The following is a 16,555-nucleotide window of genomic DNA, read 5'->3' as shown; positions in this document are numbered from 1 at the left end:
CGTGGTGGTGGGCACCTGTAGTCCCAGTTACTCAGGAGGCTGAGGCAGGAGAATGGTGTGAACCCAGGAGGCGGAGCTTACAGTGAGCCGAGATCGCCCCACTACACTCCAGCCTGGGTGACAGAGCGAGACTCCGTCTCAAAAAAAAAAAAAAAAAAGAAAAAAATAGCCTCTCCCGTTCTTTCTGTTTTCCATTTGCATGGTAGATCTCACTCCACCCTTTTACTTTGAACCTGTGGGTGTTGTTATATATGGGATGGGCTTCTTGAAGGCAACAGATGGTAGGGTTTTGTCTTTTTATGCAGCTTGCCATTTTGTGTCTTTTAAGTGGAACATTTAGCCTGTTTACATTGATGTAGTTAGTACTGATATGTGTGATTTTGATCCTGTCACTGTGTTGTTAGCTGGCTGTTAAGTAGACTTGACTGGATTGTTACTTTATAGTGCCCGTGGGCTATTGCTTAAATATACTTTCGCAGTAGAAGGTATCGTTCTTTTGAATCCATGTGTATCTTTCCCTTAAGGACCTCTTGTAAGGCTGGTCTAGTTGAAACCTATTCCCTCAGCATCTGCTTCTTAGTGAGGGATTTTATTACTCCTTTACCTATGAAGCTTAGTTTGGCAGGATGTGCCATTCTTGGTGAGAATTTATTTTCTTTAAGGTTGCAGAAAATAGGCCTCCAGTCTCTTCTGGGTAAGGTTTGTGCTGTGTGGTCTGCTACTAGACTGACTGATGAGAGTCCCTCTGTAGGTGACTTGCCCTTTTTCTCTAGTTGTCTTTATATTTTTTTCCTTTGGCTGGGCGCAGTGGCTCATGCCTGTAATCCCAGCACTTTGGGAGGCCAAGGTGGGTGGATTACTGGAGGTCAGGAGTTCGAGACCAGCCTGACTAACATAGTGAAACCCCGTTTATACCAAAAATTCAAAATTAGCCAGACATGGTGGTGGTCACCTGTAATTCCATGTACTTAAGAGGCTGAGGCAGGAGAATCACTTGAACCCAGGAGTGAGCTGACATCATGCCATTGCACTCCAGCCTGGGCAGCAAGAGTGAAATTCTGTCTCCAAAAAAACAACTTTTTTTTTTCTTTTTTTACCTTTTTATTGACCTTGGTGAATCTGATGACTACGAGCTTTGGGGATGGTTGTCTTGTACAGTATCTAGCTGGAGTTCTCTGTATTTCTTGGATTTACATGTAAACCTCTAGTGATATTAGGGAAAATTTCATGGACTATATACTCAAATACATTTTCCAAGTTCCTTATTCTCTTTCCTTCTCTCTCAGGAATGCTGGCAAGCCATAGATTTGGTCTCTTTACCCATATTTCTCATAGGTTTTGTTTATTTTTCTTAATTCTTTTTTTTTTCTTTATTTTTATCTGACTGACTTGATTCAAAGGACTGGTCTTCAGGCACTGAGAATTTTTTCTTGGTTTGGTCTTTTCTGTTGTTATTACTTCTGATTGTATTATGAAATTCTTGTAGTGAATGTTTCAACTCAGGAGGTTCAGTTTGGGTCATTCTTACAATGGATATTTTACTTACAATCTTACAGTGGATTGTTTTACTGGGTGTTTGGCTTTCTTGGATTGAGTTTCAACTTTCTCCTGGAACTAATAAGCTTCCTTACCATCCAGATTCTGAATTCCATGACTGTCATTTCAGACAGTCCAGACTGGTTAAGAACCATTGCTGGGTAGCCAATGGGCTCATTTGGAGGTGAGGGGACGCTCTGGCTTTTTGAATCGCCAGAGTTCTCGTGCTAATTCTTTCTCATCTGGAAAGGCGGATGTTCCTTTAACTGTGGTTTAAGTTGAGTGTAGTCAGTTGGCTTCATTTCTGAAAGTTTTCAGAGGGCAAGGCTCTGGACAGGGTCTTTGTAGTTGAATTTTTGTCCTTGGTTTCACAGCCCCGAGAATTAGTTGTTTTTTAGTGTTGTACTTTGGGCTGTGATCCAGTAGACGGCGCCAGAGAGCAACAGGGGGTAGATGAGCTCTTATTGGAGGCTGGGCTCCTTTGTGTATCCTTGCATTTGCAGCTGTATTCTATAGTGTCAAGGAGAGAGAGGTGACCCCATCCTTCTTTTGGTCTGATTCTGGGCCCAGGTCCGCTCCTGGTCCTTTGGGGAGCCACCTCTGATCACTGGCACTATGCCTGTGATTTTTTTTTTTTTCCCAAATGATTGCATTTATTATAAACAAGGGTACAGACCCTAGACTCAGAAACACAAAGATTTGAAGCTAAGACAGCTCTGGTGAAACAGTAATAGGGGGAGAAGGAACACCGAGGTATTCATGTCTGGGCCAGAGCTGCCAACCAGGGCCCCATACCCCACCTTTAGTCCAGATGGCCTCTTGGCCCAGATGTCCCTGCTGCCAGAACACACTGGACTGGGGGACAGGGGTTGCATATTCCATGATATGCCTGTGATTTTGTTGTTGTTGTTAGTTCTTTCAGGCTGTGGGGCACCTTTGAGGGGAGGTCTGGTACAGAGACAGAACATACTTTTAACGAATCAGCCCTGTTGGGGGAGGCCCACCTAGGTCTCATACCAGCCCATCAAACTGTGCGACTTACTTCCTCTGTTCTGAGATTCTGGGCTACTCCCTCATTAGCCCAGATCCCAGCTCTGTACTCGTGAGCCATGGGCCACGCCCTGGGTTGGGGGGCCAGGACCTTCTTGTGGCTCCCTCTTCTGGACCCTTGGGGTTGGATTCCCGGTGTGCTGGGGGACTCAAAGGATTGCTAGGTTGTCAGAATGCACTTAGGTAGAGCAAAGCACCCAAGCTGGGCAGCAGAGACTGCACTGTATACACACTCCTAGGGGGCAGCCAGGCAGGGGCACTGGAAGGAGCTGATGGGCAGGTGGGCCTGCAGAACAGATGTACTCCAGTCCCATAGGGAAGCAGGCCTTGCCTTCTCTCTGGGGCCAGAGCCTCTCAGAGAGAGATGGGCAGCCCTAGAAGGTAGGTGCTTATGGCTGGGCTCTGTCAGAGCTGACCCACACTCAAAGGTTCCCACCTGTGTGCCTGTTGCAGCTCTGTCTCTGTCTCTATGTAATCTTCAGGGAGACCCTCTGCCAGATCATATGTCCCTAGGGGTGTGGGATCCCTTGCAGATAAGACCCCAGAGGTCCACAGCGAGAGCAAGAAGTCCCCCAGTCCTTTCACTCGCTCCTTTCCCAGGCACCGTTCACGGCCAGGAAACAGCCCTAGCATTCAGGCACCCCAGTCAGGGTTCCCAGTTTCCCCTCTCTTCAGCCTTGGTGACTGCGTCTTTTCTCCATTCACATTCAGCATTTTCTCTCCCAATATGTGGTCAAGTTCTGTTGGAGTAGTTGAAATCATGTTCTCTCTATGCGAGCCAAACTTCTTGACTGCATCTAGTCTGCCATCCTGCCACTGTATATGTCATTTTCATTCATTTAAAAAAGTGCCACTTAGGAAAACAAAATAGGGGAGATGAGCACAAAGTGTGGGTTGTAATATTCTCTGATGACACAATTTTACCCTCTTAATTGACACTCCACATATCTCATTTTGATTTCATATTTTAATCGTTTTTTTAAAAATTCCAGAAAAAATGATATGCTTGAAAGAATGATTAAAGATTCAACTGAGAGGTGGTTTGGAGGAAGAGGAGGAGGAGACAGCGTAGCAGATGGAGAATGTTTGAGCAGAGAAGTAAATGGCAAATTGCATAAGATGGTGTTATGAAGTCTAGGCAGGAAAAGAGACTGCTTACACATTTATATTTGGATTTTGGAGGTCCCTAGGAGAATATGTTACTAACATTATCATAAACCAGGAAATAAATGTCTGTACAGATGGTAAACCACTAGCTAGAAAAAGTTGATGGTTGAAAGGAGGTCAGTGATAATGATCACTTGGGTCTATGAACAGATGACATTGAGGTCCTCAGTGTTCTACTTATCATGAGTCCAGTGGTCCTGTGGTTTATGTGCATGAGCGTTACTCACATCCTGCTAACCATGAAGTTTCCCATTCATTAAGATAAAATATCACTTTATCTGTTCTTACAGATTAGAGTTGTTTGGGGCCTACCATTCACTCAGACTGGAACTCCTTTTCTAAAGGAGGTTCTCTGCTTCTCCTGAAGCTTACCTGTTTACCTTTTTCTCTTTCCGACTTTCACATAGATTAACATGCACAGGATTTGTGCAACAGTTTAACCTTAGAAAATTCAAGAACTCTAGAGGTGCATCAGTCAACATCGTAATATATAACAAAATAGAAGATAATTCTAACTGAGGAAAAACATAGTGATATATCGGAAAGATAACAAAGGAACAGGCCAGGTACAGTGGCTCACACCTATAATCCTAGCACTTTGGGAGGCCAAGGCAGGAGAATCACCTGAGGTCAGGAGTTCAAGACCAGCCTGGCCAACATGGCGAAACCCTGTCTCTGCTAAAAATGCAAAATTAGCCTGGCATGGTGGCACATGCCTGTAATCCCAGCTACCTGGGAGGCTGAGGCAGGAGAATCACTTGAACCTGGGAGGCAGAGTTTGCAGTGAACTCAAGATTGTGCCATTGCACTCCGGCCTGGGAGACAGAGTGAAACTTCATCCCCCTGCCACCTCTACAAAAAAAAAGAATAACAAAGAAACCAGAAATCTTATGATTTTTCCGTAGCTTCATTACATGATTGCTGCGTGAGATCAGAAAGGAGAAGGGAAAGGATCCAGGAGGTAAATTGCAGAGCAGAGGAGGCCTCAGAGGATGACTGATCTGGGCCCAAATACATATCCCAGTGGATATGAAATAATGAAGTCGTGTACAAGAGCAGAGCTGTCTGTATTTTGCTAAAGCAATGTACAATGTAATCTTTGGCTTGACAGGTATTTTCAGTGCAAACTAATCTCACCTGACATTTCTCTGCTTTAACACCTTGAATTCATCCCCATGATCCACAGCCTATATGCTACAGTTAAGACTCCTTAACTTTCCATAGTGTTCTTGGTGATGAAATTTAACTCACCTGTCTAGTGTTCCTTTTACTGCTCCTTCCTTTCTTTTTTTGTTTTTACATCTTAAAGACATATAATTTTTATTTTTTAATTATACCAAAATAAAGCTGGAAACAATAATTTAGACCCTAAGTGTCTGGTTTACACATGTATAGGGTCACTTAATAGTTTCATAAATTGTCAACTTGTTCTTTCTTTTTTTGTGAAATGGAGTCTCGCCCTGTCGCATCCAGGCTGGAGTTCAGTGGCATGATCTCGGCTCACTGCAACCTCTGCCTCCTGGGTTCAAGCGATTCTCCTGTCTCAGCCTCCCAAGTAGCTGGGATTACAGGTGCCTGCCACCATGTCCGGCTAATTTTTTGTACTTTTAGTAGAGACGGGGTTTCACCATGTTGGTCAGGCTGGTCTCAAACTCCTGACTGACCTCAGGTGATCTGCCTGCCTCAGCCTCCCGAAGTGCCGGGATTATAGGCCTGAGCCACCGCGCCCAGCCCAACTTTTTCTTAATGATACAAAGAAACAATTAAAGCAAAATATCAAGTCTTTAGTCATTTCATTAGACAAAATTACCAACTACTCATCTCCCTTTTGCAACACAACAAGCTATAAGAAAATTCATAAAATTATCCTTGGCTTACTTATTAATAATTATTAAGTATTTTAGTGGCTCAGAGTTCTGGCAAACTAGCCATAAACAAAGAGCACCACAACCAGGAGGACCCCGGCATTGATGTTTGCTGCAGTCCTCCACAAGGGCCTCTCCGATGACAGCTTCTTCCTCGGGGCTTCCTCCTCCTCCTTGGGCAGCTTGAGCCCTGTCTTCCTCAAACCACAGAGTAAGTCATAAGCTTTCTTGAGATGTCCATGAGATTGCTCAGGATAATATGTACATTAGGACTAGGTTTTGTTAAGAGGGAGATTCCTAAGACTGCCAGTATAGACTGCCCCTTCCACTCCCCACCAAAAATAAAAAGAAAAAAGAAAAGAAAAGAAAAAGAAAAGAATGATGGAAAGGTACAGACAGTGCTCTCCACAGATAATCTTGGGACAGTCACTGGCAGCCAAGCAACTCCCTGTTCCGTAGGTGAACTCCACAGTCATATCCGTAAGGCCCATTACAGGTCCAACCAGAATGCTCCCTGTTCACTCTTTCACAGAAGATGGCAAGCAGAAAAACAGCGGCAGTTGGAGGCCCAAGATAACTAGCAATTGATTGTGCTTAATAATCAGTCATCGGTTTTGAGATACTTGAACCAATGGGACCTATCTGATGACAAATAGCCTGGTAAGAAAACCAAGTAAATATTAAACAAAAGCATTTAAGCAACCCTGTTGCATTCATTATTGAATTGATTCTTGCTGTCACTTGTTGGTTTTCCAACTCAAATCAAGCTCTTTGACATTACATGAACCCATGCCATGATTAATGATTATGTTAGCAAAATGCCAGTCCCTTCTTTCTCCCTGTTACTCATGACTATGCCAAATTGTTGGCTTCCCTTTGAGGTGCTTCATATTACCCCTTTGCTTTATATTCCTTCATTCTTTCATTTCTTTTTTTCCATGATAAATTTTGTTCATCATTAAAAATCTGACTCTCATGTAACTTACCTGCGAAGCCTTCCTAGAGTCCCATAAACAGAATTCATAACACACGGCTTTGTGCTCTTATCACACTTGTGCTAAGCTAATTGCAGTAGACTGTATGCTGAAATAATTAAAGGAATGTTTGCTGAAGTCAGATTGCCTGGGCTCTAACCCTGGTTTTGTCTTTTCCTATCTTTGTAACATTTGAGAAGCTATTTAACTTCTCCATGCCTCAGTTTCCTCATATGTAAAATGCAGATAATAGATATATCTACTATATAGTATAGTTATGAAGTGTAAATGAGTTAATAAATATGTGTGATTTCATTAATGTGTGGTACATAGAAAGCCCTATACAAGTTTTTGCTATTATTAGTATCACATTTTATTGTGGGTTATTATGCCTGGTTCTTCCATTGACTGGTGAACTCCTACATCTCAAAGATCACGGCTAAAATGTCTTTGTAAAATTAACAATAACAATTATGCTTGACACAACACAGGTAGCTAGAAAACGGACTTCAACAAGATGGCTTCTTTCATAAATGGTTTGAACACACTGGGTGGGTCTTTGAAATTGAAATCGAGGAAAATTTATCTTCTCCCCTGCCTTCCTGGCACCCCCTTCCCTGTAATGTGAGCGGAGACTACTTTTTCTTAGGCAATTGTCTCATTTCTTTAATTTCTAGAATAATTTGCATTTGTAAGGATATTTTTAGAGTCTGCAGACACATTAATTTGTAAAGGCAGAATTCAGACGTGCACCTGTAAGGAGGGCTTTGAACTACCCAGTTTTCTCCTCTCCTCTAACCTAATGTATTAGGAAGAACTGAGATTAGTATCAACGATGGAGTGACCATGAGTAAGCTTCTAGGCTGCACTTCCTGATTTGCACTGTCTGTTCTCAGGTCTTCCTCTCAGGAGTGTCATGAGGCCGTGTCTTCCACTCACCAAGCATCAGTTAATGCGGATGTACTGCATGAATGAACTAAATAATTAGGCCTTATTATCCTTTCTGTTGTGGAAGAAAATTTTAAATATTTATCAGATTAAAAAGTTTGACCTTTTTGAAAATTTTCAGACTAGAATTAGATTGGAATGTTTGTGGTCAACACTTGTGAATTTAAATACTTAAATATTTACATATTTAAAATACACAACTTGGTGTTATCTATCTTGCTACACACATATGTATGTATATAAAAATTTATGTACATATATACAATATGAAAACATCACCACTTACATATGTGGGTATATTATATGTATGTATGTATGTAATATATGTAAAATTATCACCACCAAGCTAAGGAACATAACTGTTATCCACAGATGTTTTCTTCCTGCCCCTTTGTAATGCCCCACTTCTGTCCTCACACAAAGAATCATCTGCTTTCTGTCAATATAGATTAATTTGCATTTGCTAGAATTTTACAGAGATGAAATTATATAGACGTACTTTTTTCTGGGGGATGGGGTGCAGGTTTGGCTCCTTCTGCTAAGCATAATTATTTTGAGGTTCATCCATGTTGCCTTGTGTATCAATTGTTCAATGTTTTTACTACTGAGTGGTATGGATTTGGATGAATAAACCACAAAGCATTTTCAATTAAGGAACACTTGTATCATTTCCAGTGTTGGACTATGACAAATAAAGCTACTGTGAATGTTAATGTACAAGTCTTTGTATAAGCATATGTTTAATTTCTCCTGAGTAACTACTCAGTATGGAGAGGATGAGTAATATAGTGGATATATGTTTAATTTTTTAGTAACTGGAAGATTGTTTGTTTAAGTGGCTGTATCATTTTAGATTCATACTACCAGATTGTGATAGTCCCAGTCAATGCACAGCCTCAGCTTATACTTTTAATGTCAGTCATTCTAATTAATAGGTGTACTGTGGTATGTTTCCATATGTTTATTTGCCATCATTGTAACAATGGTGATGAATTCAAATATTTGTTCATTTTATGGATTGTTTTCTTATTATTGAGTTTTGAGAATTTTTACATATTCTGAATACAAAACTTTGGTTGATACCTGATCTGCAAGTATGTTCTGAGATTTATCTTTTTAATCTCTTAACAATGTCTTAGGAGGAGCAAAAATTTTTAATTTTGATAGAACCTACAGTGTCAATTGGATTTTTTAATAAATCATGCTTTTTGAAATCCTTTCTTAAAATGTTTCTGTCTACTTGTTCTATCAGTGACTGAGAGAGTGGCATAGGTATCTCCAAAAATACTTGTGGATTTGACTACTTTTGCTTGCAAGTCTGTCAAATTTAGACATCATGGGGAATTTTGATTGCCTTAGAATATCTGAAGCTATCTTGACAAAGAACAAAAGTATATGATATAAGCTAAAATGTTTTGAGAAATACTATGACACGGATTAGTATTGGGGAAACCATCCCCACACCACCCGGTGGGTACCCTGAGTCCAGTGGAGACAGAGGAATTAGAAAGAGACAGAATAAGAATTTAAAAGGCGGATCCAGGGACCGGAGCATCCGAGGCTTGCTCAGGGCCCTGAGCTCTGGGCCGCCACCCAATTCGTTGGTTTACAAACTCTTTGTTCTTAGGGCAAGTGGGAGGGGTAGGAAAGGATGAGGAAAAGGATTAATCAGTGAAGGAGAACTTGTGAGTCATTCAATAAGATGTATAGCAGTGGCGGTTTCTGTGAATTTCCTCGAGCAAAGGCATGTGTCTAAACTACTTAACTTATTGGGACTGAAATGAGTGGCAGTGGGTTTCAGGAGAAGCCAAGATGTTTGATTATACTCCACTGCTGCAAGGGAGTGTTATCTCCCCGAGCAACCTGTGGCATGTCACGGAGCTGTTATGCTTTTGGGGCATAAAAACATGAAGACAATAAGGAGACTTTTCTCTTCAGAGGCCGCCCATGGCTTCCCATGGGTGTCTCACACAGGGGAGACCAACTCATCTGGCATCCCAGAAACTCTCTTTCCCACAGATTAGATAGTGTGTTACAGGTGGTCATAGAGGAGGAAAAAAAAAACAAAACAAAACAGAACAATAGAGAGTGCAAAAGTAGACCTAGGCATATTTGGTCATTTTGTGAATGAAGTGCGATAGGAGCCTATATTTTATTCTATTGCTAACAAGATTTTCCTTTCATTACTGTTAGCAATAGGAGAAATAAGTGATTTGAAAACTAGGCAGAAAGTATGCAAGATAAACCTGGGGCATACTATGGTGCTAGAAGTAAGGGAGGTTATCATAAAACAAACAAAAAACACCAAGTTGATGATTGATGCAAGTTTGTCAGAGGGATTCAGGAATCAATGAAAGGAACTCCGATGACAACGTTAGAACAATTTGAGCAGCAAATAAAGTATTACTGAATGATAACCCAATATATATAGTAATATCCATGAGTCCATGCTGACAACACACATAAATGAGTGGACAAATAAATAAATGAGAAAAGAGAAAAATCCCACAAAGAAGAATTCTGAATAATTTATGAAGACACTTCACCCTAAATGAAGTGAAACATAACAATCCACTCTTTCAGTGTAAGCCATGCATACTGACTTTCTTCCGGAGAGTACAGAAAATTTGAAAAAAGTGTAACTTTTTAGTGAAGAAACCAGACCAACACTACCTCAACCACAAAATCAAGGTTGGCATCAACAGTAATAAGTGTGTTTAAAGTTGATAGCACGTACCTTTGATATAATATGGTGAAAATGAAACTTCATAAAAACCTAAGTGTCCATTAGCAGACAAATGAATAAAGAAAATGTGGTATATATACACAATGAAGTACTATTCAGCCATAAAAAAGAATAAGATTTTGTCATTTGCAAAAACGTGGATGAAACTGGAGGTCATTATGTTAAGTGAAATAAGCCAGGCACAGACAGAGAAATTTCACATGTTCTCACTTACACATGGGAGCTAAAAGTTAAAACAATTGAACTCATGGAGATAGAGAGTAGAAGAATGGTTACCAGAGGCTGTGAAGGGTAGTAGGTGGGGTGGGGGGGGGGCGAGGGCGGGAAACTGGGGAGGGTTAGTGCGTACACAAAATAGAAAGTATGGAAAAGACCTGGTATTTGCTAGCACAATAGGGTGACTATAGTCAAAAATAATTTAATTGCATATTTAAAAATAACTAAAAGGGTACAATTGGATTATAACACAAAGGATAAATGTTTGAGGTGACAGATAATCCATTTTCTCTGATGTGATTATTATGTATTGCATGCCTGTTTCAAAATATCTCATGCAACCCATAAATATATACACCTATTATGTATCCACAAAATTTAAAACTTCAAATTAAAAAAAAATAAGGAGTGATGTCTTACAACGACCCAGGGTGGTTCATTAACTACTTCTGCTTACTATTCTATTTTTGTGCCTTGATTATGGTACCCTGAATATGACATGCTTTTTCCCTCTTCCTTTATAAAGCTACTGCCTTTTAATTAGTCAATATTTTGTATATGAGCTCAAGCCATATTCATTCAATTGTCTACCCAACAGTGCTTTTTGGTTTGTCCTCTTTTAGCCTATTGGTATATATGACAGTCTTTTGGACAGAGTGCTAGACTGGGAATCATGATTAAGACAAGAGTTATAATTGTAGGCATTTTCCCTTACTTTACATAAATGATGAAAATTAAGTGCAATGGGTTCTCGAGAACAAATCTCTGACTGCATTGAATGAATGGATAATGAAATGTAGGAATGATAAAGACATATTGTACTAGTTGTTCCTATATTAGGAAATTATAGTGAACACTGAAACTTGTTACATTAGTTGAATAACATGCAACAGCATCAAAAATATTGATCTGACAATAACGAGTAGGTAATTTAAATTGGGGAGAGACACAGGCAATTGAGTAATTAGAATATCATAGATATTCACAGTTGAAGAGTGTTAAATGCCCAGTAACAGAAAAGTAATAACATGAGGGCAGAGAAGAGGTTTTTTTAAAGGAAAAAATGACATAAAATGGCAACTATTTATAAATTATGGTACCTAAGAGTGTGAACCACATGGAAGCAATGCAACTTAGTGGAATTTTCAGCTGCCCCAGTGATCTGCCTCATAAGCAGCCACAGTGTTATTGGTATGAAGATAAGACAATATGTATGCTACTTTTTTATAAATTGTTGATATCAAGTATAATAATATAAGTATCTATAATGCATATCTCTATAATAAGACTAGAATAATTTTCTGGTTTTGCTGTTTTTCATTGATCATTATAAATTTGAAAGATTTTGGTTATGTTCATTATAATAAATGAAATAAAAGTGAAACTATCATGAAGCTATCCAGAGGACAGTGACGCAATCACATAGGAAACATGTCATAGAGAATGGGGGAAGCTTGATTTGCAGACGGAAATTCTCTGGAGTTTAGACCTACTCACAATTACCTGGACCGAGTATCACTTTGAATAATGTCAAAAGTCCTTGAGCCAACCTTTCCAGTCTCAATGTCGTATTATGGTTGGAACCCTGAGCAGTCACTCAAATAAGTGTTTAATTTTTTTCATCTTTAAAAGCATAATGATACTAAGGCTTTCCCTGAAGTAATACTGTAAATGTTAAATAGAGTGACCCATGTAAAGTGCTAGGTGCTTGATATTTCAGAAACTTTCAATAATATATGTTGTTACTATCATTCTCATTACCGCCATCATTATCACTGTGGTCGTTGTTGAGGTTGTTGTCTATATTATAATTAAAAGATAAAACTAGGAGCCAAGAGTGGTGGCTCAAACCTGTAATCCCAACACTTTGGGAGGCCAAGGCAGGCAGATCACTGAATGTCAGGAGTTCGAGATCAGCCTAGCCAATATGGTGAAACCTCATCTCTACCAAAAATTTAAAAATTAGCCAGGCATGGTGGCACACACCTGTAATCTCAGCTACTCAGGAGGCTGAGGCAAAAGAATTTCTTGAACTTGGGAGGCAGAGGCTGCATTGAGCCATGAGCCAAAATCGAACCACTGCACTCTAGCCTGGGCAACAGAACTAGACTCCATCTCAATAACAATAATAATAAATAAAACTAGGGATACTTTAAATCTCAAAAGTATTTTGATTTTATTCTTAGCATTTCTCTACATATACTCATTGGAATATAGGTTCAATGGAAGTAGACTGGAGGAATATTTTGGAGATGTGTTAAATAAAAGAGCATCACTGAATTTTCATAAATCTCAACAATACATCTAATAAGTTAGATATCTAATCAAACCAAAGACCTATCTTGATATGAAAACATGACATTGATTCTATTCATTAACATGCTGTCTGATGCAGAATTTTCTTCATGGAAACTTTGACATCTTTATTCCTCAGGCTGTAGATCAGGGGGTTCAGCATGGGCACAATGGTAGTATAAAACACAGAGGACACTTTCTCCTGGTCCATGGAGCTGACAGATGATGGCTGCAGGTACATGAATGCTGCAGATCCAAAGAAGACAGCAACAACCGAGATGTGGGAGCTGCAAGTGCTGAAGGCTTTGGACCTGCCCTCAGTGGAGCGAATGCGGAGGATGCTGGCAATGATAAAGACGTAAGAAGCAAGGATGGTTAGGGCAGGCATCAGGATGTTAAGTGCACTCAAGACCAGAACCAGTAATTCATTGATGTAGGTGCTGGAGCAGGAGAGCTCCAAGAGAGGGAAGAGATCACAAAAATAGTGGTTAATCACATTAGTCTTGCACAAAAAGAGTCTTAACATAAAGCCAGTGTGAATTGTAGATCCAAGGATGCCTAAAATGTAAACTCCTACTGTGAGCCGGAAGCAGAGGTGATAGGACATGATGACACTGTACAGCAAGGGGCTACAGATGGCCACATAGCGGTCATACGCCATTACAGCCAACATGTGACACTCTGCGATAGCAAAAATACTGAAGAAGTAGAGCTGAGCCATGCATTCAGGGTGGGAGATGATGTTTTTCTCTGTCACAAAGTTCACCAGCATCTTAGGGGTAATGACAGTGGAATGGCAGAGATCAATGAAGGACAGACCACTGAGGAAATAGTACATGGGGGTGTGCAGGTTAGAACTGAGCCCAATCAGTGTGATCATGCCCAGGTTGCCCACCACTGTGACCACATAGATTCCTAAGAACAGGAGGAAGAGGGGCAGCTGGAGCTCTGGCTGTTCTGAGATCCCAGCCAGGATGAACTCAGTCACTGAGGAATGGTTTCCAGGGTCCATGATCTTGTCAACAGTTTCTAAATTTTGGAAAGAGAAATTGAATGTGTTTGTGTGTGAGAGAGAAATTATTTGTAGATCATTACATATTCTATACCTTATCAGAGGAGAAACATAATGCAGTGGTCTCTGGAGCCTCTCTTGCTACTATGTAACAGACAATAGTCTGGTTGACCAGAGGAGGAACTGCAGACATCAAAAACATTAAAGTTTAGTTCATAACCTTTTAAGAGAAAATGCCATTTTTTGACCTCAATAAGAAAGCAAGCTACTAATGTTATTTCAGAGAATTCTTTTCTTTCCTACCATATTCTCTAACATATAAATATGTCATGCACATCAAATAGCATAGCGATCAGATTTTCATTTTACTCAGATTAGGAAAGAGAACCAAAATACCAAAACAGTTTAAGGGGAAGAAAGGATATTTTTGTTTTTAAACCATTTTACTGAAGTAGAATTGATACATAACCACATATTTAAATGTGTATAATTCGATGAGTTTGGACATATGTAAACATCCATGATGCCATCACCACAATTGAGGTAATTGACATATTCATTACTTCCCCAAGTATTCTGTGTCCATTTATGTTGGTTGTTTTTGTAGTAAGAATACTTAAGATGAGATGTACCCTCTTAACAAATTTTGAAATCCATTGTGTTAACTATATGCGCTATGTTATATGGCAGATCTTTAGAACATATTCATCTAGAATAACTGAAAATTTATACTCAGTGAACAACTCCCGGCTTCCCTCTCCTCTTAGCTCCTGGAAACTGCCATTGTATTCTCTGCTTCTATGAGTTAGACTATTATAGATACCTCATATAACTAGAGATATGCAGCATTTGTCCTGCTGTGACTGGTTTATTTCACTTAGCATAATGTCCTCCAGGTTTATCCATGTTGTTGCAAATGGCAGAATTTCCATTAGTGGAGGGTGGGAGGGAACTGCTTTGAGTTATTATAAAAGAAGGCAGTGATGACTTGGAACCAGAAGAAAATTGCTAAAGTATACCCAGAATTTTTATTTCATTAGAATTTTTACTATATTAATAGAGTAAAAGAATGGTATATCCTAATTTATCTTAATTTTAGTATAGTATTTGCTTAACCTCTTGAAATAGTCTATGGACATGATATAGTTATATGTGCTAGGTGAATATACACAATAATATGTCATAGCTATGTGAAATTAGGGAGCATCTAAAGATTAATCATAAATTTAGAAATCTTCAGTTATTATTTCATAAGACTTTATATTTAGTCTCATCTTGAAAAAGCATTCTATCAATAACATGGATGATGCCGTACAATAAATTATCATAAAATGTGTAAATTATATTAATGTAGAAAATATTAACAAATACTTATATCATAATGATTCAAGAAGATATTATTAGGCTATTAATATGATCTGATATTGACAAGAAGAACATAACAGTGATAAGCAAATGTTTTCTGTGGCCTTTCAGGATAGAGAGATGAGTAATAGAATCCCTGCTCTTTGGAATGTTTCTATCTAGAAAGGGGTGAGAAGGCAGACTAGACAAGGTAATAAATATCATGATTGCACAGGTCCTACAAGAACCCAGTGATTATGGCACTAGTTCTGAGTAGGGCTCAATGAAGACTTTTAAGAGAAACCTCAGTGGAAGGGTAAGAAGGAATAAGCTAGGTCTGCATAAACTTCAAAATTGAGAAGCATTGGACTACCAGTTCTTCATGTTCAAAAGATCTGGATCCAGAGAAAAACACCAAGAATGTCCATAAATCCCAAAGAATTAATTAAAAGGAACATATTGTTCAAAATGAGAGAAGTGATGGCCACACAAGATAAATTGCATCTGGAGAATTATACTTAATTCTGGGGTCTAAAATGTATGATGGTGATTCGTAAATTATAATTATGCAAGAAAATTAAAAATTTAGATCAAAATTATTTACACCTAATATCTACATGATTAGTAACACAAATTAGGATTAGACTTATTTTATGTTACCTCAGAAGGCAGAGTTACAGTCTGAGATACCTTTTGTTTCAACATCAAAATCTCTCTAGCCATTAAACATGTCTAAAAGTAGTATAGGTTGAATCACAAAAAAGATAATTTTCTGTCTTCAGATGTGTTACAGCAAAAGATAAGTAATCATTTTCGGGTAGCTTTAGAAAATTCCTGTAATGTTGTGAGGAGGTTAGACTTCGTGAATGTCCATCAACATTCTGAGATTGACAGGTTCTAAAACATGGAATGTAGATACTCACCCTTTCGCCATCTGGAAACCTTGGTCGTGGTTATATGTAAGCTTTAGACCAAGTACCCTCTATGGAAAATATTATAGTTTTTGATAATGTCCATGATGGCAGTTCAAAATAGACTCCTGGGCTCTTTGACTTAGGAGGTCAGAATTCAAAGTGCAAATCTCAATTTCTGAGTAGCTCACATAGAGTGTATGAATCAAAAGCCATGATTCCCTCTTGCAGCTTCTTTGTGATGCTAGTCAAGGCACTTGCCAAAGTGACCTTATTTTTTTCTAGGGTTCTGATATATAAGAGGTGTTGTCAAAAACATATAAACTCCCTCCAGATTTCCTCTCACCAAGGATGAGCTACTTGAATATAAGAGCAATTAAAATTTGCTTTTTTCATCCTTTGTATGACACTCTCGTTAGCTCCCTTGTGAGGAGTCTTTTCTTAGTGTTGAAATAGGAGCAGCCATTAGGTAAAGAGCTAGAAATTAAAGC

The 16,555-nt window shown here is 39.1% G+C and overlaps 1 protein-coding gene across 1 annotated transcript; it reads right to left on the bottom strand.

Annotated features, from left to right (window-relative positions):
- Positions 1–12,661: 12,661 nt before the first annotated feature.
- Positions 12,662–13,840, bottom strand: LOC105554981 (olfactory receptor 8G2). Its single transcript, XM_012001654.1, has one exon. The coding sequence runs from the start codon at positions 13,807–13,809 to the stop codon at positions 12,877–12,879; it is 933 nt and encodes a 310-aa protein (XP_011857044.1). The 5' UTR covers positions 13,810–13,840; the 3' UTR covers positions 12,662–12,876.
- Between the last annotated feature and the right edge of the window lie 2,715 nt (positions 13,841–16,555).

Source organism: Mandrillus leucophaeus, unplaced genomic scaffold (genome assembly GCF_000951045.1).
Source record: "Mandrillus leucophaeus isolate KB7577 unplaced genomic scaffold, Mleu.le_1.0 Scaffold669, whole genome shotgun sequence".
NCBI classification, from domain to species: Eukaryota; Metazoa; Chordata; class Mammalia; order Primates; family Cercopithecidae; genus Mandrillus; species Mandrillus leucophaeus.
This window is presented reverse-complemented; position numbering and strand designations above follow the sequence as displayed.